We start from the raw sequence: 27,612 nt of genomic DNA, 5'->3' as shown, positions 1-27,612 counted from the left end.
CCATCACCTTTCCAGGCCTCAGCTGGCCATGCCCATCCCTTTAGCAGCTATGATGGTCCCTCTTTCCTCCCCCTTCCAAGGCTGGGAGAGGCCCAGGTGGACCGATGCCTCCTGAGGCCGCACCTGCTCCCAAAGGTCTCCCTCCCCTTCCTTTCACCTGCCAGAACCCACACATCTGTCTCTTGCAGGGCTCCTTACCCATCGAGCAGCACCTCCTTAAGGTAAGAGGGCACAGGGGGTGGCAGGAGCTGGCAGGGTTGTCTCCCACGGGAATTCTCATAGTCAGCCCTCTGCCGTGTGCACCTCACGGCGCGCACAGATTGAGTTTGCTGGTTCCCTGTTCGTAGGGAAAGGGGATGCATTCTAAGCATCTGTCTTTAGAGGGCCTGGCTGGTGCCTGGCTTGTAACAGACCCCCAGGCAACATTTGTTGAATGAGTGCTCAAAGGAATCCTGTGAAGGTTCCCACATGGTGGATGCTGGTGGCAGAATCCAACCCTGAAGGCTGCTTGCAGCAGCTGGCAGTGAGTTTCTATAGCGTTCAGGTCGTACCAGGGCAGGGCCTGGCAGCTTCCAGCAGGAGGCACAATGCAGTGGCAGGAGGCTATGAAGGTCAGGTTCTCCGAAGACCCTGCGTGGGCCGGACTAGGTGGTCCAGGGAGGAGAGGGATTTGAGAAGCAACTCTAGCAGTAAGAAAGGGGACCTGGGGCTTGGGAGGAGAGTCAGTACGTGTCAGGGCCTGTGAATAGCTGTAAGACCCAGCAGATGGCTGTGGCCTGGTCTGGCGTCCCATGCCCACAGGAGTGACCTGAGAACTGAGGCTCCGCCAGCCCTCCCTTGCTCAGTCCCCTCTAGAGAGCACATCATTGCTGAAGGTCGCCTCTGGTACCTGGACTTCCTCCTCCAGCCCAGCAGCCTTGGCAGACCTGCCTGGGCCTTGGCCTCCAGTCTCCCCTTACCCCCACCCTGGCCACCCTCTCCTGGCACTGGCTGTCTAGTCAGTGTCCTGGACATTCCATTCCCGGGTAGGCCTTGGTCAGGGTGGAGGATGTGGGTGCCTCAGGAAGCCTGTTGAGGCCCAGCAACCTGGGGAGCCTCTGAGGAGCCTCTAACAGCCGGTGTCCCGGCGATGGAGGGCAGGTCCATCCCTGCTCTAATTCAAAGGTTTCCAGAAGCGACTGGAAGAGGAGGTTGGCTGTCCTGGCAGCCGCCATGAGTTGGATCATAGTAATTGGTGCCAGCAAGGCCCCCACTCGTCTCTCTAGGCTGCTGCTTCTTCTCTTTTCTTTTTGCAGAGCCTTGCACATACTAGGCAGGCGTGCTCTACCCCTGAGCCGCAGCCCCAGTCCCTTTCCTAGGCTCTGTCAACGCTGGGTTCTGTTAATCACTGCTCCTGAGCAGAAATCATGTCAAACCCAGGATTTGATGTTGCTTCTTATAGCATCTCGCTTGCTGGCTCATAATCAAGTGCTCAACAGAGGGCCCCCAACAGGATCTGAGTGTAGCCCATAGAAGGGGTCAGGTGGCAGCCCGGGTGGCTCCAGGAGCCCCGGCCACTGCTGCATCCACACCCCAGAGGAAGCACAGCCTCGGCTGCAGTCGGACAGGCCAATCCAGGCTCCCGCTTACCTAGATAAAGCTCATCCCCTCTTTCTCAGAAGAGGCTCCCTTACCTCCATGATGCCCATAAGGTCACCCGCCTCGCTGCGCCCTGGGGTTGCCTGTGATAACGTGCCAAGCCCCGTTAGGATGGCTGGCCCTGCAATGCCGAGTGAATAGCGGCATTATCCTTGGGTGTGGCAGTGAACAGTGAAGGTGACACTGGGGCTCCTGCCTGGGGTCCCTGGCACCATGCCAGGCCAGAGAGAGACCCCAGGGCCCCAAGTCCTTTGAAACTGCAGGCCGGTTTTACAGGTGGGTTTTAGTTTCTGGAAGAGAGGACCAAAGAGGTCTGCGACTCAAAGCAGGTGGCGACCCCCAGGGTAGCAGGAGGCTCGTCCTCCTGGGTGCCTCTGACAGTTGGTCTCTGGCTGTGGCGGGCAGGCCCTCCCCAGAGGGTCTGTCCAGGGCTCTGCTCCTCCGGCAGCCGTTTCCCTGGCTCCCTCAGGCAGAGGAACTGACTTTGGAGCCAGTCTTTTCAGCCTAGATCCTCGTGGCTTGTCCTCACGGTGGGTGCAGGTTGCACGAACAGCCGGGACAGATGGTCCCTCTGCGGGGACCTGCGCCTCCTCCCACACGCCTGTCTGCAAAGTGCTGGGGCTTGGCCACCAGAGCTTCTTCCTGAGGAAGCTCAAAGCCAATTGTTGGGATTGGGTCCCCTGAGGATGAAGCAGAGCTGCGGCTGGGATGTGGCTGGGGAGGGAGGCGTGTGGGCAGAGAGCTGCTGGGCAGGGTGCCCCGGCCCGGGTTCTGAGCTCTGACCCAGGCCCCACCAACCTCCCATTTTCTCATCAGAGCATCTGCGGGAACTGTGTCCAGGGCCAGGCAGCCCACCCAGCATCCCTTCTGGAGAAAGGAGAGAAAGGAGACCAGGGCATCCCTGGCGTGCCAGGCCTGGACGCCTGCGCTCGGGTAGGGCTGGGCTGGGACAGCCCCGTGCCGTGCAGGGGGTTTCCCAGGCTGCCTTAGCTGACAGAGCCCCTCTTGTCCTCTGCAGTGCTTCTCAGAGCGCGAGCGCCCAAGGGCCGAGGAGGCTCGGGTGAGTGGGCTCTTCTCTTCTTCCTTCTGGCCCCATGAGGAGATGGCCTGGTTGCTCACTCACCGCCTCCGCCCCATCTGCAGGGGGACAACAGCGAGGGAGATCCTGGCTGTGAGGGGAGCCCTGGCCTGCCTGGTCCTCCAGGACTGCCAGGCCAGAGAGGAGAAGAGGTAAGCCCAGGAACCGGGCCCTCGTCCAGGCGGGAGGTCGGAGATCCCATCTCCCTGGAGATGTCCCTTCAGGGCCTCAGGCAGCCTGAGTGATTCCCTGCTCCCCAGCACCCTGGCTCCTGGCTGCTTCCTGTGCCTCTTGGGGCCCATTCCCACACGTCTTCAGCCATCAGGTCCATATCCCCTCAGTAGACGGTCCTCAACCGCCCTCTCTAAAATGGACGCCCCACACAACGGCAGAACCCCTGGCACCTTGCCTGGACCATCCGTCACCGTCCTCCACCATGCCTTGTATTTACTTCATTCAGGAACATTCTAGAGATATCGACTGAGCACCAACTATGTGCCACCCCTGTTCTATTTGTTACAGGCCCCCTCGCTCTAGCATATAAGTGCTATGAGGCAGGGATTTTTATGTTGTGTTTATAGTTGTGCTCTCAGCTCCGGGACTAGTGCCCGGTACATAATAGCTGCTCAATAAATGTTTGTTGGGTGACTGAATGAACCAGATGAAAGCCCATTTTATATCAGCTAAATGGTCCTGTTTTGACATCAGCCCTCTGTTGCCTCCAGCTGTGGCAAGCTAGGAGGGAGGCTGCTGTGACCTGGGGCTCTTTAAGGCCCCACCCTCTTCATCTGTTTCCCTTGGCTTCCTTTATAGGGTCCGCCTGGCATGAGGGGCTCCCCAGGTCCTCCAGGCCCAGTCGTAAGTATCTGTGGTGCCTGGCCTGTTTGAGAAGCTCTCCAAGGGGTCATAGCACGCAGATGTCAATCTGTCACCTTATCCCCAAGAAGCCCAGCAGGGTAACAGGCGACACCCACTGCCCTTGCCTTTCCCTCCTGAGAGCAGCTCTGGGGACCGTGCTCTTCACTGTCAAGTCCCCTGGAACTGCCCAGCTCTGTCCCACTGCCTGTGCCCTGCTTAGGGCAGGTCCTCGGGCACATCTTCACCTCTGCAGCCAGGGAGGCCGGTGTCCTTCTGGCCAGATCTCTCTGCCCTGTGATACCAGTCTCTGCAGGGCCGGGGGCTGAGATGGAGGGGCCCTGGGTTGCTTGTGGGGCCATCTCTAGGACAAGTCTATAAAGCGCAGCCCTGGGGCGTCCACCCGAGTCCTGCGTGGTGTTGATGAGGCAGGAAAGGAGAAACGATGAGACAGGTGGAAGGACTGGCACCGTGTTCTTTGGAGAAAAATGGCCGGCGGGGGGAGCTGCCTTAGGGCCTGGAGCTACCTACTGGAGGGCGGGCACGGGCAGGTGGCAGGCAGTCTGGGCGAGACCCACAGGAATGGGCTTCCACTCAGCGGGGCGTTCAGCAGACTCTGGAAGACTGGGGAAGGATTTTTGGACTCTGGGGTGTGTTCTGCGTCTCTGCCAATGAAGGGGCCATTCTTCCTGGGCCACGCAGAGGAGCAATTGTCTTTTGGGCTACGGAGGTCGATGAGTCTCTTCTTCAGCCGCCTTGAAAGCACCCCAAGATCTCCTCTCCCCTTGGCCCCCCAGGTCCAGGGTGGCCATGCTTGTGAGATGTGACCTGCTGTTTCTCCCACCAGGGCCCCCCAGGTTTTCCTGGTGCTGTTGGCTCCCCCGGATTGCCTGTAAGAACCTAGTGCTGCTCCGCCCCCCTCCCCGCCAGCCAGGTCTCTGTGGCTTTCGCTTGTGTCCCCGCCCGTCGCGCCCTCACCTCTGTGTTCGTTGTCTCATTTGTCCCATGCAGGCACGGTAGCTAACGACACAGGTTCCCTGAGGTCCGGGCAGTTGGACGTCCTCCCAGTCTCTGCCTTCTTCCCACTCTCCCTCCTCCTCCTGCTTTTCTTCTCCCATCTTCTCACTTTCCCTTCCTCCTATTTTCCTTCCCTCCCCTCCTGCCACGCTGCGTCCTCTGAGCTCTCCTAGCTTCTTACGTGAAGCCGGTGCCTCCAGGAGCCCTTCATCCTGCCCTCCTCGCTCCTGCCTCCCGCCTCTCGCCACCTGCCGCGTGCACTGAAGATTTGCTGAAAGTAGTTCTTGGGGCCCTGCCAGGCACCTGGCTCTGAGCCCGGCAGAGATGCCAAAGCTTTAGGGCTTCACATTGCAGGCTGGCACAGGTTGGCTGCCCTGCTGCTTGGCAGGGCTGTCCAGAGGCCCCCCAGGGATTCGAAGGCAGCCCTGCCTGCACTTCCCTCCTGCGGGAGGAAACCCTCAGCTTCCTCTCCTCCTCTTCCTTGGCTCCAGCCCCAGTTTGCTTGAAGGCCGGGCATGTGATACCAACCGTTGGGTTTCTGGGTGTCGTGGGGCTCTGCCCCTCTTGCCCGGCACCCTGGCCCGCTCCTTCTGCCAGGTGTCGTTAATTGCTCTGCCTTCGTCATCGTCACAGGTGTGTTTAAGTCACCCCCATCCTCACTGTTGCTCCCTCCCGGGTCACGGAAGCTAACCTCCTGTTTGTCAGAGTCGTGTTCCTCTCCTCCCCGGCCTGGTGATGGAGGCTCGGGAGCAGGGCCCCCCCTTGTTGCAGTTCCATCTGTCCTCACGTCCTCATCTCTGGCCGGGCCTTGTCTGTTTCTGCTTGCTTGGGTGAAGGGGCCATCTGTCTGTCTAGCCATCTGTCTTGTGTTGTGGAAAAGTTTGGGCGCCGTTGCTGGAGGGGTCGAGGGAGAAGGGAGAGCAAAGGTGCTCTTGAGGGCGTGGCCAGTCTACGAAGGCCAGGGTGAGGAGTGAGGGGTGGGGCGCTGCCTTGGATGGAAAGTGACATCCCTTCCACGTTGCTGAGTGACAGGGATCACTCTGGAGGGAGCCCTCTGTGCCTCTCCCCTATGTCCCTAAAAGGAGGTGATTTGGGGCTTGGGTGGGGACGCAGACAGGTAAGTGTCTGGTAGGCTTTGTGGGGAGCATTGTTCTGGGTGCACCTCTGCTGACAGGTACCCCTCAGAAGGAGGTTGTATCTGATTTGTCACCCTTTTAAAGGTATGCCCCAGCTAGCTACCATGGTAGGACACACAGGTGACACTGACGTGAGAGGTGCCATCTGGGAATCACACACTTGAGGGGCATTTCTCTAGAGCCAGCTGTCTTGGGGGCATGCTCCTGAAAGGCACCCACATGTAGGGATTTGAGAGCCAACCTTCTGGAGCATAGACTCTGCGATCACCTTGCCTGGGGCACCGCAAGCCAGAGCGACCTCCACCTTTGCTGGGCAGGGGTTGGCAGGGCCTGGGCGGGGACTGCCCTCCTCTGCAGTTTCTCATGAACTTTCTCTCCAAGGGCCTTCAAGGAGAGCGAGGCCTCAGGGGCTTGACAGGAGACAAAGGTGAACCGGTAAGAAGAGGCGGCAGGAGCTGGGAGGACAAGGAGCCCTGGAAGATAGGTTGGGTCCTGAGCAATGGCCGCTGAGCGGAAGCTGGGTGATAGAAGCCCTGAGCCCTTCAGCGTGGGGTCTTGGCACCCCTTGAGATCTGATCTCCATGTGCCTTGACCCCTGTGAGGCGCACAGCTCTGTCCTGCCCTCTCCACATCCCTGGGGCTCTTCTCCGTCCCTTGGCCTGCAGCTTTCAGCATGTCCCTGCCCCCACACCCTGGCACTCCCTGTCCCATTCTGGGCCTTCTCTGGCTCAGTTCCCAGGTTCTGGTCAGCCTGGGCTTGTCATGGCCAGGTCTGTGGTGATGGTTATGTCCAAAAGAACCTGGGGCTTGGGGGAAAGGCTGAGGTGGGAACTGTCCTGGGTTGGGTATCACCTGCTGGGCGGAGGCTCCAGATGTTCCGGCTTAGGCCACCTTTTTGCTCAAGAGAAATTGGGGGCAACTTGTTCATTGCGTCTGTCTTTTTTTTTGCAGGGTCCTCCAGGACAACCTGGCTACCCAGGAGCCATAGGCCCCCCGGGACTGCCAGTGAGTAAGGGCCCTATCTCTGAGGGCGCGGGAGGCCGGGCTGGTAATCAGAGCAGGACCCCCTGGCTTCCCGTAGCAGGCTCCTGCTTTTGGAGCATTTCAGCCGTGGCCTCTACCAGGCCAGTGGTGTGGTCCCTTGCACGCCCGACTGCAGCCCCTTGGAAGCATGGCCTGTCCCCGCCACTCTGCCTTGGGGCCAGTCTCTGTGAGTCCCAGACTCAGCAAGAACTGAGGTCCTCCTCCGGGGGTTGGGAGAGCTGGGGAGACAGCTGGGAGGTGCCACCGCCTCTTAGGAGCCTGCGGTGTGCTCCTGTTCCCACCCAGGGCCACAGTGGCAGGTGGGAGGCCCGCACCTCCCCTCCCCTGCCATCTCCCTTGACGCCCTTGACCTCCAAGTGCCAGTCTGGGTGCCTGCCGCAGTCTCCACCCCTCATATTAGTGCTAATTCTGCTCTTTCTCTGCGACCGTCAGGGCATCAAGGGGGAGCGCGGCTACGCGGGGCCTGCCGGAGAGAAGGGCGAGTCGGTGAGTAGCGGCCCCCGCGGGGGCGGAGGAAGGGCTTCAAAGGAGCCAGCTCCGCCAGGCCACCACCTCGGCTGGAGATTTTCCTAGCAGCCTGTGAGGAGGAGCCCATGACCCCTGCTGCCCCTGCCCCCAAATGGCTCCAGCTGCGTCTCAGCGCCGGCTGGTGGCTGCGGAGGCGGAGGCTGTGAGGAGAATCCCAGCAGGTTTCAAGCAGCCAGGCTGCGGGAGGACCGAGTCAGCTGGCAGAGAATTCCTCCCTCCCCCCTGCTCCTGCCAAGGCAAGCTGGCCAGGGCCAGCCTGAGAGAGCGCCAGGGCCCGAGTCTCTGTCCCCAGCACAGCCACCTTTCACAGAGGCCCCACGCTGAGCACAGGAGCCAGGGGGCTGCTATCACATGAGGACAGGCTCACAAACGTCATGACTCACCCAGGGTCCTGCAGCCAGTTAGTGAGTTAGTGGCGGAGCCTGGGCTGGGTCCCAAGTCCATCTGGTGACAGAGCTCAGATCTGGGATCAGCCCCACGGGGACTGGGGTCTTACCTCTCCCCCTCACAAATTTCAGTGAGACCTCAGAGGATTCAACACACTCAGTCACACTTTTATTCAATAACAAATGTCTTGTGGGCCTGCTGGGTGCCAGGCTCTCTTCTGAGGCTAGGTGGTGAGCAAGCAGGCAACCGCCATGTACAGACAGGAAAGCAACCAGAGATGAGACCCTCTGAGCCCACAGAGCAGGGAGGGGCTGGAAGAGTGTGCAGGGTGTGCGGAGACAGGGACGGGCCAGGGAGTCCTCACAGAGCAGGGGCATTTGAGCTGACAGGGATCCGACTGGAGGGAGGGGGGAGTCACATGCTTGTCTGTGCTGGGGAATCCCAGGGGGAGAGGCCATGGGTGGGGCACTGTAGGAACAGCCTGGAGCCATCTACTGATTCCACAGGGTTTCAGGAGAGCTAGAAGGAGTGGGGATTGGTGGTCATTCCAGGCAGAGGGGTAGCAGTACCGAGGTCCAGGTATGAGTGGATAGAGCTTGGGAACAGCGACGTGACCGTGCGGGGTGGAAGAAGGGGGGACAGAAGCGGGCGGGAGAGGGTGGTGGCGCAGGATTGCAGGATGCCTCGAAACCCAGCATTGGTGGAAATTGTGCACCTCAATCGGTTGGCAGAGGGGAGCCGTGGAAGGTTTTTGAGCAAGAGAGTGACTTAATCAGAGCAGTGCTGGCGGAAGAGAAGGTGGTAGCCATTTGCTGACCGGATCGGGGGGAGCCAGGAGTGGCAGGACTAGTTAAGAGTCGGGTACCCCAGGTCACCCAAGAGGGGAGCCTGAAGAGACCAGGCGGAGGAGTCCTGCTGCTCCGTCAGCCTCGCGCCACATGCCCAGTCCAGCCCCCAGCCCAGCCCCCAGCCCATCCTCATGGCCCCAGAGTGATTTGCTTCTTCCTGTTTCCAGGGCCCTCCAGGGACAGAAGGCCTCCCAGGCCCCGCAGGCCCAGCTGTGAGTGAGGGAGAGGGCCGGGAGATGTGGACACGGGACCCTGCCTGGCCTACCCTGGGGTCTGAGGACAGGACCCCAACTTCATTTTTCTCTGTGGTGACAGGGTCCCCGAGGAGAGCGAGGACCCCAAGGGAACTCAGGTGAAAAGGGCGACCAGGTGAGTGAGGACTGGGTCCTGGCAGGCGCAGGGAAGCTGACCGTCCTCCCAGAGCCTCCTGGGCTTGAGGCTGCCTCACCCTGTCACTCTTTCCACCTGGGCAGCCAGGCAGAGAGGAGTGACACAGCAGACTGTCCCTTGCTTCTTCTAGGGATTTCAAGGCCAGCCAGGCTTTCCCGGCCCTCCGGTGAGTGAAGACACAGAACTGCTCTGTCTGACGTGGTCTCAGGAGGGGCAGGGCCGGGGAGGGGAGGGAAGAGGCAGGGAGGAACAGCCTGGGTGGCCAGGCCTGGTTCCAGGAAGCAAGACCTGGAGATGGGGCCTCCTGGGTGGGCCCAGAGGGCCAGGCAGTAAAGTGTGCTGGATGGTGTTTCTAGGAAGTGAAAATCCACCCCTTAACAACACTAAGATGTGCATGAAAAGGAGGAAGAAGGAAGGGGTGCTACCCCCTGCATCCCCACTTCCACCCCTGCCTGCTTCTTTGTTAACACAGGGTCCCCCTGGATTCCCAGGCAAAGTTGGAGCACCTGGCCCACCTGGCCCCCAAGCAGAGAAGGTAAGCAGGACCCCAGGGTGGCCAGTCATGGATCTGAGCCCTGTAACCTCCATGCCCCCATCCCACCCTGCACATCAGGCCCCGGAAACAAAGTCATGGCATCAGAGCTGGCGATTGCTGGACAGGACAGAGGCTGTGCAGGCCAATGGTCCTTGGATGCCCCTGGGCCCAGCATACCCCCTGGCCTCTGAGCAACCCTGGCTCCCATCTGCTGCGAGAGGGGAAAGGCTGGTGGAAGTGGGAGGAGGCAGAGGGGTGTGGTAGAGCTGCTTTTCCTCGGAGGGGGAAGCACATCTGAGATCAGAAAGCCCCGAGGGAGGACACCAGCCTGGAGGAGGCGTGGGCCTCCCTCCGGAAGCAGTGCTAAGGTTGTCCCCAGGGGCCCGGAGAGGGCAGAAGTAGCCTGTGGTCTGTTGATCAGTGTGGGATGGGGCAGCAGCCTGGGGACCTGGGGACCCTCACACTGGCTGCCTCTTGGTTTGGCCCGATGAGCTTTTTGCTGTGGTTGGGGTTGACATCCCTGTGTCACCCACCCTCTGGGCTCCCATGATGTGATGTGCTGGGCAGGTGCTGTAAGAGGCCCCAAGATTGACTGCTGAGCTTGGGTGGGGGCTGGGCCCAGAGGGAGGGCGGGAGACCTGTGGCTTCAGGAACCTCTTTCCTTTGAAACCACAAAATCCACCTCTCACTTGCCCAACAGCGAGGGGCAGCCCAGGGCACATAGGACGTTAGCAACAGCACTGAGACTCTCCTGGCTCAGGAGAGGCCCTGAGCCCCTCCCGCCTCCCCGAACCAGTGACCGTCAGTCAAGGTTGGGGGAGTGGAGGTGGCCAGCTCCCTTCATCTCCCTTCTCTGTGGAGGACCCAGGTGGCAGCCCCTGCCCAGGCTGATCACCGCAGAGAATCCCAAACTCTGGCTTGTGGATCTCCATCTCAACTCCCAGTGGGGTCTGCCATTGACTTGGGCTGTGCTGACCCCTTCTGGTGGCTGGTGGCATTGCAATGCGCCCCCCCCCCCCCCAGCTTTTCCCTCTTCTGCTGGGCAACCCCGACAGCCACCCCAACTACCCCAAGACAGCCCCCGTCTCCCCACTGGGGAAGGCAGCAGCCCTTCCCTCTAAGCCTCTCGCCACCCTCTTTCCTCTGTAAACATTCCAGTTCACACATCTGTTCCCATCACTTCCCTGCTCGGAACCATCAATGGCTCCCCAGTGCCTCTAGTGAGTTCTGAGACGTTATTTTGTAGTCTCTGAGCCTTTTTCCACACAGAAGCTCATCTTGAACCTCGGCCCATAAGACAGATAAGATCGAAGCTTCTGTGGCTACAACAAGGACAGGGGCCTGGGTCCCACCCTCTGGGTCCCCACTTCATTCCCCAGCTTCCAGGTCCCTCACCCCAGGGCCTCCCCACCCCAGGGCTCTGAGAAGTACGGTCTGAAAGGCACTTGTCTATTTGATGAGGTTTAGCGTGGCGTTCAGGACCCTTCAATCAGGCTGTGACTCCCCCTGGCTCCTCTCCTGCCCTGCTGTCACACAGGCTGAGACCCTGGTCAGTAGGTGTGTGACCACTTCCAAATCTTCATCTTTCTCCTGGGTGTGGAATATATCAGTTAGGTCAAAACAGAATGAGGTCCCTGAACCCTGGGCCTAGTATCCATCAATGGCGCCAGGCCCTGCTGACTGTCGGGGTGCTGCTTTCCAGGGCAGTGAAGGGGTTCGCGGCCCGGCAGGCTTGCCTGGTTCCCCTGGGCCACCAGGACCCCCTGGGATTCAGGTAAGTGTGTGTCCTCAGCCTGGAGGGGAGGCATGGACGCATGCGTGCGTGTGGTAGCGGGTGGGAGTGGGGTGAGGGCAGAGAGAGTCTGGTCTGGGTCCCATCCCCCTCCCTAGGGTGCTGACACAGCCTGCAGAATTGCCTCTTTCCTGTCTCTAGGGCCCCGCCGGCCTGGACGGTCTAGACGGGAAGGATGGCAAGCCTGGCTTGAGGGTGAGATGGCAGCCGGGTGGGCAGGCACCCCTTCCTCTCCTTATTAAAGAGCCAAAGCTCCCTGGTGAAGGGAGCTGTAGTGGCCCTCCCCTTCGTCAGGGGATGTCCACTCTCCCTGGGTCTCTCCTGTTACACCCTCCCTTGTGGCACCTGAGCCCCTGGTTTCTCGGTTCTCCTAGTGGCCTTAACCAGGCAAGACAAGCTGGGACTGGCCAAAGGCAGGACAGTGACATTTATACCCAGAAACTCAGACAACTAAAGAAACTAGGCTGGCTTTCAGAGAGCATCCCCGCGCGGACGTGGAAGGCCTTGAGCAAGCCCCGTCTGCTTGGGTGGAGTTTTACTGGGGCGACTGAAGAGGATAGGACCATGGCAAAGGACAGAGCAGCATGATCGCCCCCCTTCTAAACCCGACAGAAGAAAAACTAAGGCCTAGAGAGGTCTGGGATTCACTCAGGGTCCACAGCCAGTGAGAGGCTGAGTGAGGCTCAGATTCCTTCTCTGCCCCACATGACACTGCCACCATCCTGGGGTGGCCGGGGAAGGGACGGCAATGGTGAATGAGTTGGCTACAAGCTAGGCAAAACCCCCGCCTCAATGCTCTGGTCTCTTTCCCTAGGGAGACCCTGGTCCCGCTGGCCCCCCTGGACTCATGGGACCCCCGGTAAGTTGAACCGCAGGAAGGAGCTGAGCAGCTGCGGCCTCAGCCTGGGTGGTTGGGCAGCTCCCATCTTCCGGATCCTCTGCACCACGTTATGGCTGGATTGGTTCCACTTGTTTAACCCGAGGGAGGAGGCTCCGGGCAAAGCCCCTGGCTGAGGTGAGGGACGCAATAGCTCTCTGCTTTTTCTTCCAGGGTTTCAAGGGGAAAACTGGACACCCTGGCCTCCCAGGACCCAAGGTAAGGGTGACTTCTGGAGAGCAAGTCTTCTCTGCTCTCTTCAGGCCTGCTCCAGGCCAGCGCGGCAGCCCTGCCTGGGTGGAGGTGCCATGGAATCCCTGGCAGAGATGTGACCCCAGCTTCTGAGCCTCCTGGGGCCATCCGGCCTAGCAGGCTGTGTCAGGGCTTTGCCACCTTCTGGTCTGAGGGTACCAGAGGGCCTCTAGCTGGAGCTAGGGGAGGTGGCAGGGTGCCTTTGATTTGGGGTTCATTTGGGGTGGGGTTCCCAAGCTCTGGCTACCCCTCTCTCTTCTAGGGTGACTGTGGCCAACCAGGCCCCCCTGGTAGCAGTGGCCGGCCTGGCGCAGAGGTAAGGTGGGCCCTGCGCTCACAGCTGATCCACGCGGGCTCTCAATCTGGATGCAGCTGCTTCCAGCCCAACGCGGCTGCCTTCTCCCTTGGCCTTCTGGGGCAGTTTCACCCAACACTGCATAGATCTCCCCTTCTCCCTCTCAAGGGTCGTAACTGGCCCCCTCCCAGGAAATGGCTGGGCCACTCACCTAAAAGGAAAGCATGCTCCTCCGGCCACTGGCATTCCCACCTGCCCTGCTCACCCCTCTCCCACCTAGTAGCCACAGGTGTGCCAGGAAATCCGTGTCTGTACCATCTTTTTTCTCTGGCTCCTGCAGGGTGAACCTGGTGCCATGGGACCCCAGGGACGACCTGGCCCTCCTGGCCACATTGTGAGTTAAACTGTTTTCGTCTCTGCCTCTAAGAGTATTTGGTGGGTAAGCCACCGATGGCCTGAAAGGGAGCATCCCTAAACATACGGAGCTATGGGGGGGCTTCAGGCTCACCCGACTCAGTGGTTCCCAAGCTCTCCACCTCCTGGTTTCTGGGCACATCCACGCTCACTTATCACAAAGGGCATTCAGTTAGTCAACAAATAATTATCAAGCACCTGCTCCCTGCCAGGCACTGTTCCAAGCATTGGGGTGACAGCAGTGAGCAAGGCAGACGGCTCCCCTGAGCTCATGGTGCTTTCAGGCAGGCACCAGGCTAGTGCAAAAGCATCAGGCAGAGAGGTGATGTTACAGAGAGGGCCGGGAGCCGGCTTTGGAGGAGTGACATTCAAACTGAGCCCTGAATCAAAGGAGGAGTCAGCTACGAGCAGTCCTGGGGAAGAGCCCAAGGCAGAGGGGTCTGTGGATGCACAGGGCCAAAGCGGCAAGAAGCTTGATGTGTCCGAGGAACCCTGAGGAGGTCTGCATGGGGGCGAGTGGGGTCAGAGCTGAGCTTTGAGAGGATGTCATGTGATACCGGAGGCCCCCGGAGGTGCAGTCAGGAGCGTGGGAAAGAAGTGGTGGAAGGGTGGCTGTAGTGGAGAGGGGTCTCAGGATGGGATCTAGGATGTGCTTGGAGGTGCAGGTCTGGGGCAGGAGCTGGGTGGAGTGGTAGAAAGAGCAATTAAGGACAATTCCTATGTTTGGCCTGGGTGAGGTAAGTAGGTGGTGTGTTTACTGAGATGGGGAGACTTGGAGAGGACGTTCATGAAGCAATAATGAATTTCCCATCCACTTTACTCATCAGTAGCCCAGACGGCTGCCAATTGGTGCCTTTGATCAGTGTGATGGCACCAAGCTGATAGGGCTCCAGAGAAAGCGAATACACTGGCGTTTATTGCAGTCCTATTGTGCTGGATGCATAATTTCCAGGAGGCTTTGGAAACGTTAAAAATAGTTCATGACTGAAAAAAACGAACTCTCAAGTCCCCATCGATATTTTAATGTACCTGAAAGGGTCCAGAAGCCCTCCACTGGGGACCTTAGATCTGGACCAGTTCTTCCTCACATTACAGATGAAAGGACTCTGTATTGTGGCCCCAGTGGAGACTCAGGGGACTGGGGACAGCGGTGGGAGGTACAGGGCTCCTTTTCCTGCCCCTGTATGTGCAGCCCAGATCCCTTACTGCATGACAATTCCAGTGCTGGACATTTCTATACCAGGAGTCTTAGATGAGTGGAATAGAGGCCATGGCTTCTGGAACTTTCCATCTGGGAGTGTGGAGGAAGGTGATCTGAGAGAGAACAGAGTGCCGTGGGATTCAGAGAAGGTGCCAGTCTTCTCTGGGGGGTGACATTTGAGCTGTGCCTCAGAGACAAGGATGTGGGCCATCAGAGATGGGACAGCCCAGCAGAAGGAAGCATTCCTGGGGGTTAGAGAGTACTAGGAGACTGGGCTTGCGTCCTGGCTACTGAGCTGCTCTGTGTGCATGTTGGGTTGAGGTTGAGCCCCCACCCTTCGCCCCCTGCTAACAGACCCACAGCTCCTGGTCTTCCCTCCTCCTTAGAATAGCAGGAAGTGGGCCTGACCTTAGGGAGGCAGGGGTCTCAGAAAACTCCTGGCCAGGAGTTCGTTCTCTCAGGCCTTTGCCCTTGTCCTCTGGCTATGGCTCCCAGGTGTGCCACTCAGTGGGCATTAGCTGTGTGCTCAGCTCTTGTGTGCTCAGGAACCCCAGGCCTAGCTCTGGGTACAGATCGTCTGTCAGAAGTTCAAGTGCTAGGCCAGGAGGGAAGGAAGGGTTTCAGGAAGGGCCTGGAACTGGTGCGGTTCAGGGCCTGCTCCTGCTCTCAGCCCTCTGCCCTCATCATTAGAGCCTCTTTCCGTCCCACTGACTCATCTCTCTTTAGGGGCCTCCAGGGCCTCCAGGCCAGCCAGGTCCAGCTGGGATCTCTGCAGTGGTGAGTGACACTTCCCGTTGTCCCTTCCTCCCTGCTGCCCTGCTCTGCTGTGGGTTCCTTCTGGAGGCATCCAGAGCAATGGAAAACAGTTTGTCTCCATCCCTGCTTCTGCCACCAGCCTTACCTACCCTGAAGCTCCCCTCTCTGGGATGGGATGAGGACATCCCAGGCTGGAGGCCATCCCAGGGCCCTGCTGCAAATTCAGGCAGCACCACCTCCTCATGTGGGGCCTGGGAAGTGGGGACATGGTCCCTGGTACATGACAGGGTGTCTGCCTCTGGCTTGGTGGGGTTCACTTCTACCCCTACCCACCATTCTTCTTCCTGTTCTCTAGGGCTTGAAAGGAGACCGGGGAGCCACTGGAGAAAGGGGCCTGGTGGGCCTCCCAGGTCAGCCTGGCCCACCTGGACACCCTGGTCCTCCGGTAAGACCCCTTATTGTATAGCATAGTCCAGAGGAAAGGGTCAGCTGGCGTTGCCAGTTGGGCTCAGCTCTGCACACCTGGGGTCTCCAGGGGAGGGGAAGCGTTAGCATAGCAGGATTGCAGCATGGAGCCCATGCCTGAGGTAACTGCACACTGGGAATGACAAACTCTGCCAGCCAACGCTGGGCCAGGAGCACACAGGTCACTGCCTCTGTTGATGTACCACCAACCTCATCCAGATCCTTCAGTGAGGGATCAGAGGAGACTCAGTCCCTGTTCTGCCCCTGCCCCCACCCACCCCAGGGATGCTTGCCAGTAACCACGGAAAGTCTTTGAAAATGTCAGGAACCAGAAGTGCAGTGCTATTACTGTAACTTTCTGAGCTCCTCAGAAACCACAACATGCTCTAGCTCATGTTTAGCACTGAGTGATGCTATATTGGTCACTGACCATGTGCTGAATGGTGAGCTCGGTGCTCGATGCACATTTTGTCTTAATCTGCAGTCCCACTTAGTAGATCTGGTTGGCCCTGTGTTACGGATGAGGAAGCCAAGGCTCAGCCAGGCTAAGCAGGTTGCTCAGAGTCAGTGGAAGAGCTGTGACTTGATCCCTAACGTGCTTGATTCCAGAACTTGAGTCCTTAACCAGTGTGCAAAACTACCTCTTTCACAATATTCAGACAGGTGAGCCACATCAGGTGGAACTGATTGCTAGTCTCTGGGATGAAAAGCCTCCCAAGAGAGATGAGACAGGGGCCCAGGTCTCCTAGGCCCCACCAAGGTCCTTTCCACCATGTGGGCTATGCTCTAGGGCACAGTAGCAGTGACTCTGGGACTGGTGGCTTGGGATGGGGTGGATGACCCCAGTTGGTATAGAGGGGGTCCATCATTCCAAGTGACAGGAGAACCTAGGTGGCCACGGCTGCTCATTCTGATTCCTGCCAAGGAGCCTGGGCAGGTCCTTCCCTTAGGAGCCCCCAGACCCCCTGGGTGACTCTGCTACTTGCTGGGCTATCACAGATTCTTCCTCTCCAGAGGCCCTCCAAGCAGGCGGATAGGCAGGGTGTGGGCAGCCTCTCCTTTCGTGGGGAGGAAGCTGGCTCAGGCGCATCCTGGCAAATCTCACTGAGGACAGAGGCTCCCAGTTCAAGTGTTCCTACAGCAGACATTTAACACGCACTCAGAGCCAGGGAGTGTGCAAGGTGCTGGGATCCCAAGCGAAGTGGCACAGTCTGTTCTTCCCATGCAGAATTCAGTCAAGGAGGCAGCTGGAAGCCATCAGTGTGGGCTCCCAGACCAGGCTGGCGGCGTGTGGGGTGTCAGAGGGTGGGGGCCGGGTGTGCCTGGTGGGCAAGGTGAGGTGTGTGGGGCCAAACTGGGTCACAGCTCATCACAGCTCCATTGCTCTCTATTTCCCAGGGTGAACCTGGTACGGACGGTGCAGCCGGAAAAGAGGTACTGTTAAGCTGGCTCCTTTACCCTTGGGAATGCTGCTTGGTTTTCTTAGTTCTCAGCTTGCCCTGGTCCCTCCTTATTCATTCAGTAAACACTGCATGCGTGTGCAAACCGTCTCTAGCAGATTCCACACCTGCAAGTTCCACATCTGTGGATTCAACTCACTGCAGATTGAAATATTCAGAAAAAAAAAAAAATGGACTGCACATATATAGATTTTCCCCTTGTCATTATCCCCTGAACATTACGGTATCCCAACTGTTCACACAGCATTTACATTGTCTTAGTATTATAAGTAATCTAGAGATGATTTTAACTACACAGGAGGATGTGCATAGGTTTGGTGCAAATACTACACTATCGTATACAAGAGACTTGAGTTTCCACAGATTTGGTGCCCATGGGGGGGGGGGGGGTCCTGAAACAGTCCCCTGTGGATTCAGGAAACTGGGAATTCTTGTTGCTCAGGGTGAGAGGAACTAGAGACTAGGGGACAAGGACAAGGATGGCAGTGAGTCTTGTTTTATACATTTTTTTTTTAACCCTGTAGCTGGTCAAAAAGAGACAGAATGATAACAACGTTCCCTGGGCGCCTGATCAGACAAGGCCCTCCGCTGATTCAGACTGGTCCTCTCATTCTGATTTCTCTTTATTTCTTTTCATCTGTGATGAGGGACCCAGCTAACAGGATCAAAAAGGCCATGCCCCAGGGGACATCATTCTCCCTTCCAGCTGTCAGCCCCTCTGTTGGCAGAGAGGCCATCATCTCGTCTTACACAGAGCCTGCTAGATACAGCCTGGGGCCTGAGCCAATGAAGATGATCTTTTCACTGCACCGACCTCCCCAGAGGTCTCAGAGATGCTGAATAGACTTGACCCCTGACTTTTGGTTTCTTCTAGGGACCCCCTGGAAAACAGGGACTCTATGGACCCCCTGGTCCAAAGGTGAGTGGGCACTGGCTGGGTTGTGAGGAATTGCTCACGTGTCAACTCACCCAGCTCTCAGCTACATGTTAGCTACAGAAGGGACATGGGAAGGCTGGTGGGCACAACTTGGAACAGCCGTACCTCTGAGCATGCCTCACTCGGGGCCATTCCAGAGTTCTTAGCTGTGGCTGGGGATGGAAATCTCTGTTCGATCCACAGCATTGCCCTCACCCACATTCCAGGACCCCTTTCCTGGCCTGGAATAAAAAGAGGTCCCTGAACAATGATGCTACCTGTAGTCCAGCCACACTGATGCTAGAGTAGGGCAAGTTTTATAGAAGATCGGACACAGCACTGTGGGATTCGGGGCTGAGAGAGACTGTGTAAAGGGCAGGAGTATTTCAGCCAGGGAGGTGGAGTGCCCTGGGTAAAGATGAGGGAGCATGTCTAGACAGGAAGGACTTAGATATATGGTAGAACCAGGGAATTACAACCAGTGAGGGCTGGCTGGACCTGGAGGGCAGGGAGGTGAGACTGAGGAAGGTGTGACCAGGACCATGTCATGAATGACCCTGAATGCCTGGCAGGGAAGTGGGGCCTTTATGCTGATGGCAGTTGGGAGCCATCAGGACGTCTGAGCAGGGAGTAACACCATGAGGACTGACTTCTAGAAGGACTGCTTTCGTGACAGTGAGGCAGAGTGACCTGTGGCACTGAGGCCACAATCCAGGGGGAGATACTGGAGACATGGTGGGAACATGGAGAAGAGGAGGTAGAGTGCTGGGACATAGTGACACAGTCTTAATGGTGCTTGGTGACGCTGGACTGTGCTGTGACTTCCTCTCGTAGGGTGATCCAGGACCTGCAGGCCAGAAGGGCCAGGCAGGAGAGAAGGGAAGATCTGGCATGCCTGGCGGACCTGGCAAGAGTGGCTCTATGGGGCCTGTTGGGCCACCAGGTCCTGCAGGAGAGAGAGGCCACCCTGGGTCTCCAGGTCCTGCAGGAAGCCCTGGATTGCCTGGTGTACCTGGCTCCATGGTAAGGAGAGGCTGGCAGCCATGGGCACTGTCCCACAGAGCAGGCATGTGGGATGGAGCATGGGCCATTTTAGAAGCTCTTGCTGACTTTCTTCAGGAAAAAGCATGCCTCCTGTAAAGGTGGATCTTAACTGCATGGGGAGGGTGGGGGTTACAGGCCCTCTCCCCAGCCAACTATGCTCAGCACAGAGTGCTTTGTGTCATCTCAGGGCAGGCAGGACTTTGGATTTAAAATCTGTAGGAGGATCCCGGACCTTTACCCTCCTTTATTTCCATAAAGGCTGCTCCTAGGGGAGAGTGTAAAATTGAGGCAGGTTTTCTTCTCTTCCCTCAGGGAGACATGGTGAATTATGATGAAATCAAGAGGTTCATCAGACAGGAGATCATTAAAATGTTTGATGGTAAGTGGCAGCTGGCTGGGTGGCAGTGGGTGCCACTTGCCCTTCCCAGCTACTTCTCCACCCAGCCCTGGCCTCCTTTTCCTTAAAGCTTCAATGTCCTCCCCGCCTGTCCCCCACACACTTATAGGCCAGCGGGTGACAAGCATATGTTCAATTATCCATCAGACCTTCCTTGTCACCTGCTCTGTTCAAAGATAAAAACATGCCCTCCTGCCCTCCCAGTCCGCACTTGATCAAGGTGGCCAACGAGAAAATTGATTTCAAATGCACCTGCAGGGAATGAGCCGTGAACAGAGAGGCGAGCAGCAATTGGAAGAAGGCTGCTGTGGTTTATTTTAACTTTTCATCCAACTGGGGACTGAGGGAAGTGTGCTCCCTGTCCTGGAGGGTCAGGCGTCCTGCTTGGGAAGGAGACTGCATGCGGAGCAAGGAGTCAACTTATTTTGAAGGCAGCAGTGAACCAGTGAGGGGCAGAAGTGAGATGCTGAAATCAGATCTGTGCTCCCCAAAGATCGGGGACCAATCCCCATGTTCCTTGTCCTGATGTCCTATGGAAAAAGGCTGTTCCATACTGGAGGCACGTCTATGGCCTTTGTGGTCACAGGGAGTCCCTGGGTCACCCTGTGAACTGCCCTTTCCTTTCTTACAGAGAGAATGGCTTACTACACCTCCCGGATGCAGTTCCCCATGGAGATGGCAGCAGCTCCCGGACGGCCAGGGCCGCCAGGAAAGGATGGTACCCCGGGCCGGCCAGGGGCTCCAGGATCACCTGGACTCCCTGGTCAGATTGGCAGAGAAGGACGACAGGGTTTGCCAGGAATGAGAGGTAGTTCTGCCCTCTGGTTCCCCACATGTATGTGCAGCTCTCTGGGGGCTGACCTGAGCATCCCATGAAGTCTACTGTGAAAGTGGCATTTGTGTGTTTCAAGTAATCTGTCATTTTTCTGCTCAGAGATAAGACTTCTTATTTCTTTTGTCCAGGATTGCCTGGTACCAAAGGTGAAAAGGGAGACATTGGTATTGGCATTGCAGGAGAAAATGGTCTCCCCGGTCCTCCAGGTAGGAGAACCCAGCATCTGAGGCCACGAATCCAGAGCAGCAGAGATCCCATTTCTTAATGTTCCTTCAACAACAAAGTGTGCAGAACTCCAAATGTCTGCAGGCCAATCATTCACCATTGACAGCAATGTCACTGTGTTAAGACACTCTGCTGGGAGTGGAAAGAAAGACCCAGTGTCTTCCTGAGTTCTAAGCTGAGCTAGCATGATGTAGTGGGAGAAGCTGTACATGGTGGGCTCTGGGAACCCAAGTTCACGTCTGGTCTGGCATCTTACTGGCTGTGTAATCTTGAAGAGGTCACAAAAGTCCTCAGGGTCACTTTAAAAAATGCATATATGGCTATATAGCCTGAAAGAGAATAGTCGAAGTCTGATGACCTGGCTCTGAAGTCCAACCCTATTACTTAACCTGAAGTGCAACCTCTCTGAGCCTGTGTCTTCATCTACAAGATTAGGTAATAGTTCTCTGCTCAAGGAATTGTGCGGCATAAAAACCTCCCATCCCTGTGCACGGTCACAGAAGCTCTCAATAAAATGAGCCAGTGGTATGGTGGTCCTTGTTAGATCCATGTGAGGATCAGATCAGGTCTTTGTGGAAACAGGTTGTGACCTGAGAAATACACGTCAAATGTAGATATTACTTATCCTGACCGTTATTTCTTCTTGTGATCTGGGTCTCCTGATTTTCTTTCTGTGACTTTTCCCTCCCTAGGTCCTCAAGGGCCTCCAGGCTATGGCAAGATGGGTGCAACGGGGCCAATGGGCCAGCAAGGCATTCCAGGCATCCCTGGTCCCCCAGGTCCCATGGGCCAGCCAGGCAAGGCCGGCCACTGCAACCCCGCAGACTGCTTTGGGGCCATGCCAATGGAGCAGCAGTACCCACCCATGAAAAACATGAAGGGACCTTTTGGCTGAAATCACCACCCGCCATGAGATGAAGGACTCCATTGGGAATAAACGGCCAAACTTTCAGGACTCTGTGATAGGTTGTGAATGTCTGTGTTGTTGATGTTGTTATTGTTAATTGCTGTTAATATTTTTTTAACAATAAAGAAAGAAAACTATCTGCAGTCCCACTTCCAGTGGGATCCCCTGGTGCTGCAGCTTCAGCTCCCTGTCACCCTCCTTTTCTCATTTGGTCCCAGAGCCACAAAGGCTTCACAGAGGCTCCTCGCAAAGGAGCTGTAGGTGCTGTTGTATAGGATGTCCCCAGCTTAGCTTCCCTCTCCCAGTGCTTCCGACTCACCCTTTGGTCCTCCAGGCCTGTGTCTTATCTATCTTCTGGGGCACACTTGCCCCAAGTCAGGAATTTGCTCAGCCTTTCCACACAAGTGAACCTAAAGCAAGTCTGGAGACCTCACTTCCAGCTCATAAAGGACCCTCCCTGTTTCTTCCCTAAAGGAACCACTGTTTGGTACCCCACTCATCCTTACCCTCCCTCCTTACTTCCTAAGTGTGACCCAAAGTCGATCCAGCTGGTATCTTGAGAGATGCCAACCAGTGCTGAGGTGTGTTCATCCACTGGAAACCCTCCCAAGCACCAGGGCTCTTCTCCATGCTCCAGTAATTCTGTGATTAGAAAACCTGGGCAAACTGGAGAGAAGATAGGTTCCAGCCCCTGCCTAGGCAACCAGGGACTGCTTCTCAGGGAAGTGAGATGGAACCTCCCGCCTGCACCAATGCATGGCTCTGTCACCAGCTCTCCAGCTGCAGGCAATGACTTTCCGGACTGCAAATGGCATCTTTTGTTATTCGAACATGTGTGGTGCTTTTCCTGTACATCTTAGCCTAGGGCTTCAGAGACAGCCAGGTTGGATCAGTGAGAAAGGGTCAGGGGCAAGCCACAGTCAGATCTAAGCTTGTGGTCCTCAAAGTCCAATGCGGGTTTGGTGACCCATCTGCTGTCTCCTTCTCCGTGTGTAAAAAGGATAGGAAGAAAAAAAGAGTGAACTGAACATTACAGAAAGCATTCTGTCTCAAGCTTCTTCCTTCTCTACTTTTCAGATCGTGTGTCCTGATGGGCTGTGGCTGCCCTGTGAGAAAGCAACAGGGCACGGCCAGGGGACTTCCAAAGAAAGCCTTTTTTACTGGCCCCAGATTTGGGGAAGGTTTATTCAACTTGGATAAACTTCAAAGGGATCACAGAGCAGGCTCAGAAATGCACTCAAAGTCTAGATGTTTATCCAAACTGCCTGAAGCCCTCAAACCGGCTGTCAAACCTCTCCAGCGTTGGCCTGCACATATTTGAGCACTCCCTTCTCTGATTGGGCCCCAAATTCCAGGAGACCAGCCTATGGATGGCTTTTCAGAACCTTTGCCCTATTTTTTTTTTTTTTTTTTTCCTGTCAGGGACAGAGGTGTGCCCATGGCCAGAGGAATGAAATCAGGCAGACAGACTCCCAAGCACGCCTGAGTGCCTCGTATGCTGTTTTTAGATACAGGAGGAGTCGATTCTTTTTTCATCTCTCACCAGCAATTCTCAGTTAACCCGGGTTCTAACAGAAAACATTAAAAAGCAAATATATCATCTTTGCATTGAAGTAGCAGCCAGGTTTTGGACAGTGGATGAGGACAGATGTTAAATCACTCCCACTGGAAAGCCAGCCTCCACTCTCAGTCCAGTCTGTGAAGCGAATGGATGATGGGACTCAAGATTGGGAGCATGTTGGCGTGAGTAGAAAGAGCGAGAAGCAAGGGCCAGCTGTTGAATTAAGCAGGTTGGCTCCGAAGGCCAGAGGGGGAAATTGCCATAAGGAAACATCAAACTCATCCCCTTTGAGGGTCTCCAGGGAATCGATCCTTATAAAGTAAATGATGTTTCCTTCGCTTTTCTTCCTGAGTCAAATTCATGCTACTCTTTGGGGACTCTACGGCAGGCTAGGTTTAAGCTTTCATGATTCGAGTGCTTGTCTCCCTGGAGTTTGAAATTGCTGTATTTTCTTGGACCATGAAGAACCAGATGGGAAGCTGAATTTTATAGTCTCTTCTTTTGTGGTCAGCAAAAAAAAAAAAATCTGTGGATCTTGCTCATCAGTTCAAGAGCTGGATAAGCTGGAGGGAAAAGGAGGAGGGGTACATCCTTCTGTTTCTCTTAGGCAGCTTCTGTTATTCTTCCATCTTCATTTCTTAGTCTATTCCAGGCTTTTAAGGCAACCCAAAGATCATTCAGACTGACAAAGTCTAACTTGAAGAGTCCATTTCCAGGACTCTTTTATGCCAGGAAATGTACTAGGCTCTGGGGATCTGAAGGCAAACTAGATACATATGCTCCCTGCCCCCATGGTGTCTACAGGGACAGAAGACAAAGGGGGATGATGGGGCAGGGGTGTGCCTTGCATGGGGAACCTATCTGTGTCTAGACAGAGAGAAATGGGTCCAAGCAGAGGGAACAGCATGCGCCAAGGTCCAGAGATGGCTGAGCACAGCAGGCTGAGTGAGGGGAACAGTATGGTTGTACTCCCAAGTGTTCGCAGGGGAGAAGCCACTGATGGGTTCTACACAAAGGTAGTTGAATCTGGTTTGCCTAGTGGGGAGTTTGTTGCTGGCAACGTGAAGAATGAACTGAGGGCCTTAATTTGAGAAACGCTCTTCTGTAAGATAGAGAAAAGGCTGCTGCGTATTTATTCTGCAGAGAAATATCCCAAATTCAATGCTTTCTGGAATTTAAATATTTCTCTTTGCCTAATAATTTATTCTGTCATCATAATTCAACAGAATCTAACTAGACTCCTTCACATGTGGTCTGTGAACCCCTTGCGAGATTAGATCTTGGTTGCTGCCGTCCTGAATCATTCAGGAATAGAATGTATCAATGTACCCTCCTTACAATCCCACAATGGAAGGGAATGTGACCAAACTGCCATGTCTTTTGTTCTCATTTTTCGTTTGGTCCTGTGGAAAGCTGCAAATCACTCTCCAATCCACAAAAATTCACCTGGAATTTAAGTTTCAGAATGGGATCTGGTTAGAGTACTAAGAACTAATTCCATAATAATTGGGTGTTGGCATTCCTTCTCAGTAAGCCAGGCAGGAGTACAGAGCCCCGCTAGGAGGCAACAGGGATGATATCTCTTGGGGAGGCAATATTTTCCAGTGGACAGTCTTCCATTTCCAAGCTCTGCCTCACCTCGGATGGGTCAACCACAGGGCTTGCATGAACTCCGGAAGGTACTCTGTGCTCTAAAAAGGGATGAAATCCAAGTTTCCCCCTTTGGCTGAAACTGAAACAATAACAGGAACACCCCACCCACCTCTGTCTGCTTCAGGTAGTTGAGGTTTTGGAAATGAGGGGATTGTTTTTCAATCCTTGGAAGATCCTGCTCTCTCTTTCATCTAGTCCCCTCCAAAATAAACACACCTGGGCCTGCTGCAGGTCTTCAGAGGCACAGTCCTGGGTGTTGGCTTTGGCTGACTTCTGACAGCCTGAGAGAAGATTTGGCTGCCCCTGCCCCCCAACAGAAAGTTCTACTAAGGCTTTTGTTTGGCAGAGAGAATAATGGCAAAGAATTCTCAAAGGCGGTGAATCAGCACCTAGAACAGAGCCTGGCAAGTGGTAGGAACTCCGTAGGCTAATCTGTGCGTGGAATAGATGAATATGCATCAGGCTATCTCGGTTTGCAGGCCAGAGGTCACTACTCTCTTTCTGGGAAAATATTCCCTACATCTTTAGCCCCATATTTCAGAACTTCTTCTTTCTGAGATCTTTTTTTTTTTTTTTTTTTGGGGGGGGGGTTACTGGGGATTGAACCCAGGGGTGCTCAACCACCGAGCCACATGCCCAGTTCTTTTTTATTTTTTATTTTGAGACAGGGTCTCACTAAGCTACTTAGAGTCTTGCTAAATTGCTGAGGCTGGCCTCTAACTCCAGATCTTCCTGCTTCAGTCTCACAAATTGCTGGGATTACAGGCGTGTGCCACACTGCACCTGGCTCCATGTATCCTTTTGATATTAAGGAAGTCACTTAGCCTCTCTGAACCTCAGCTGTGCATTATAAATGGGTAAAAGTATTTAACTCAAAAGACTGTGTCAAAAATTAAACACCACATGGTACTTGGCACAATTTCTCACACCTGGGGTATGTTCAATACATAAGGATGATAATAAAACCATTAATGCTTATGGAATTCATGCCAAGCCCTATTCTAGGTGCTGGAGAGAGAAATGAGTAAGAAAATTACAGTCTTACTATGCACATGTAAACCTTACAATATGCAGGCAAACCTTAAAAGAGGACAATTCAAGTGACGAGCATGAAAAAATAAGATAAAGTGGTATGATGGACATCTGGAATGAGTGTGGGGAGGCAGAGTACTTTCAATGTGGTATCAAGGAGATATTTCAACTGAGACGTGGATGACCAGGAAGAGCCAACCAGTGGAAAGTCAAGAAAAGAAATTTCCAGATGGAGGAAAGGGCTAAACCAAAGACCTGGAGATGGGCATGAACTCAGTGTGTTCCAGGGTGGTGACTAGGCCCACGTGGCAGGAGCGAACCCAGAAAGACAACAATGGAAGTAAAGAGGCTGGTTCTGGGTCATGTAGGACCATCAAGGCCATAAGGATGAGTTCAGGTCTTATTATGAGAGTAATGGGAAGCCCTCAGCAGCTTAAGACAAGGAATAACATCTGACTCAGAGCTTAAGACAATCACTCTGGATACCCTATGGAAATGGAGTGTGGGGGAAAGAGTGAAACCAGGGACACTGGTCAGGAGGCTGTTGTAGTGACTCAGGCTACAGATGATGGTGTCTCGGACTGAAGCGAAAGTGTAAACAGGGAGAAAAGAGCAAACGTGGCATTTTTTTTTTTCTTTTTTTGTAGTGCTGGGGATTGAACCCAGGGCCTTGTGCTTGCAAGGCAAGTGCTCTACCAACTGAGCTATCTCCCCAGCCCTCATGTTTTTTTTTTTTTTAACTAGAGCAAATGGAGTCAGGGAGTGCGAGAACAAACAGACAAACAATGAGCCTAGATTTTTGGCTTCAGAGACTGGGTGGACTTTCTGAGATGGAGAGGAATGAATGTTGAGGAAAACATCAAAGAGAACTCTTATACAAGGCAGGTTGGAACATGGCACAGTGACAGTGCCAAGTGCAAGGCAGACTGGCAAGTCTTGCTAACTCTGGAGCTGGGGGGAATGTGGGAGGGGATTGGAGTTGAGGCATAGAGGGCTGGAGATGGGAGGGCAGTCGGTCTGGGTGAAAGGAGTGGTCTGATCTTAAGTCTGGGCAGGGACAAGATGCTCATTTTAAAATTTACATATCTGTTTCTGACAGCTGAGAAAACAGACTAGAATAAATCATCTGCCCAAAATCATATCGTTAGACACTAATAAAACCAAGATCCTCACATTAAAACAAGAGTGCTCAAAAGTGGAATTGTAGGTAGGAGGTGGAACATAGACTGTGAGATCTTAGATCAGAAAGGTGAGGAAGGGCTTGGAGTGCCAGGATGAAAAGACTTGCCCTATTTTGCAAGTGTCCAGTGGGCAAGTAGACAATCAGCATGGTAATTTTGGAAAGTACCTGGATAGATGGTTAGATAAGATGGACCTGACTAGGTGACACCTCATAACCGTAATTTATTCATTTGTCTATTTAAAAAACTGAGTGTGGGCACTGCAGATATAATGACAGGTAAAAACAGACACAATCCTTGTCTTGGTGGAAAAGTTAACAAAACAATCAAATAAGCACGTAAACAAGTGTAGGACCTGAACTCCAAGAGAAAAGTACATAACATTGAGATCACTTAGGAACAGGATTTGATCCACCAAGGCAACCAATTTAGACTTCCTTGCTGAGACCTGGGCATCCTGACCCCAGTTCTTGGCCACCTTCTGTCGCGATCTCACGGTGAACTAGGGAAAGTCACTGCCTTTCCGGACCTCAGTTTCCCCATTTAGGAAGAGGTACCAGATAACCTTTCTTCCTACTCTTACGGTTTGAGGTTTTCTCCAAAGACCACTGATCTCCATGCCACCTCAAGGGCACTGGTACCGGCGTCTTGACACTAGCCAAGAGTATCCGCCCTCGCCTCTACCCTTCCCAGGAGGCCTGTTAGTTCCCCGTAGTCACGGCAACCGTTGGGACCCTCGTAGGGCGGGAACTTGGGAGTGACGACAGCAATACGCCATTATCATGCGTCCAATTTGCCAGGTTATAACATGGCCACCGCAGCAACACCCAACCCAGGTTTCTCACTAAATATCCTGGCTTGGTCAGCCCTGGGACCTAGTTCTGGTCAGGAAA

General features: G+C 55.0%; 1 protein-coding gene across 1 annotated transcript in view; it reads left to right on the top strand.

The window, feature by feature from the left end:
* COL16A1 (collagen type XVI alpha 1 chain) overlaps window positions 1-21,468 on the top strand; it is a 47,821-nt gene extending 26,353 nt beyond the window's left edge. The window contains exons 45-72 of the mRNA XM_079153109.1: window positions 189-221; window positions 2,455-2,571; window positions 2,657-2,698; window positions 2,782-2,868; window positions 3,530-3,574; window positions 4,419-4,463; window positions 6,106-6,159; window positions 6,676-6,729; window positions 7,201-7,254; window positions 8,699-8,743; window positions 8,847-8,900; window positions 9,052-9,087; window positions 9,394-9,456; window positions 11,159-11,230; window positions 11,390-11,443; window positions 12,063-12,107; window positions 12,300-12,344; window positions 12,640-12,693; window positions 13,013-13,066; window positions 15,014-15,064; window positions 15,399-15,488; window positions 16,907-16,942; window positions 17,843-17,887; window positions 18,719-18,907; window positions 19,241-19,307; window positions 19,957-20,133; window positions 20,289-20,366; window positions 21,078-21,468. Coding sequence (XP_079009235.1) covers window positions 189-221; window positions 2,455-2,571; window positions 2,657-2,698; window positions 2,782-2,868; window positions 3,530-3,574; window positions 4,419-4,463; window positions 6,106-6,159; window positions 6,676-6,729; window positions 7,201-7,254; window positions 8,699-8,743; window positions 8,847-8,900; window positions 9,052-9,087; window positions 9,394-9,456; window positions 11,159-11,230; window positions 11,390-11,443; window positions 12,063-12,107; window positions 12,300-12,344; window positions 12,640-12,693; window positions 13,013-13,066; window positions 15,014-15,064; window positions 15,399-15,488; window positions 16,907-16,942; window positions 17,843-17,887; window positions 18,719-18,907; window positions 19,241-19,307; window positions 19,957-20,133; window positions 20,289-20,366; window positions 21,078-21,280 — 1,989 coding nt within the window. The 3' untranslated portion in view covers window positions 21,281-21,468. The remainder of the gene's footprint in view (window positions 1-188; window positions 222-2,454; window positions 2,572-2,656; window positions 2,699-2,781; window positions 2,869-3,529; window positions 3,575-4,418; window positions 4,464-6,105; window positions 6,160-6,675; window positions 6,730-7,200; window positions 7,255-8,698; window positions 8,744-8,846; window positions 8,901-9,051; window positions 9,088-9,393; window positions 9,457-11,158; window positions 11,231-11,389; window positions 11,444-12,062; window positions 12,108-12,299; window positions 12,345-12,639; window positions 12,694-13,012; window positions 13,067-15,013; window positions 15,065-15,398; window positions 15,489-16,906; window positions 16,943-17,842; window positions 17,888-18,718; window positions 18,908-19,240; window positions 19,308-19,956; window positions 20,134-20,288; window positions 20,367-21,077) is intronic.
* The last annotated feature ends 6,144 nt before the right edge of the window (window positions 21,469-27,612 follow it).

Source organism: Sciurus vulgaris, assembly GCF_902686455.1.
Source record: "Sciurus vulgaris genome assembly, chromosome: 1".
NCBI lineage: Eukaryota > Metazoa > Chordata > Mammalia > Rodentia > Sciuridae > Sciurus > Sciurus vulgaris.
The sequence above is the reverse complement of the archived record's forward strand: the minus strand, read 5'-3'. Positions and strand labels throughout refer to the sequence as shown.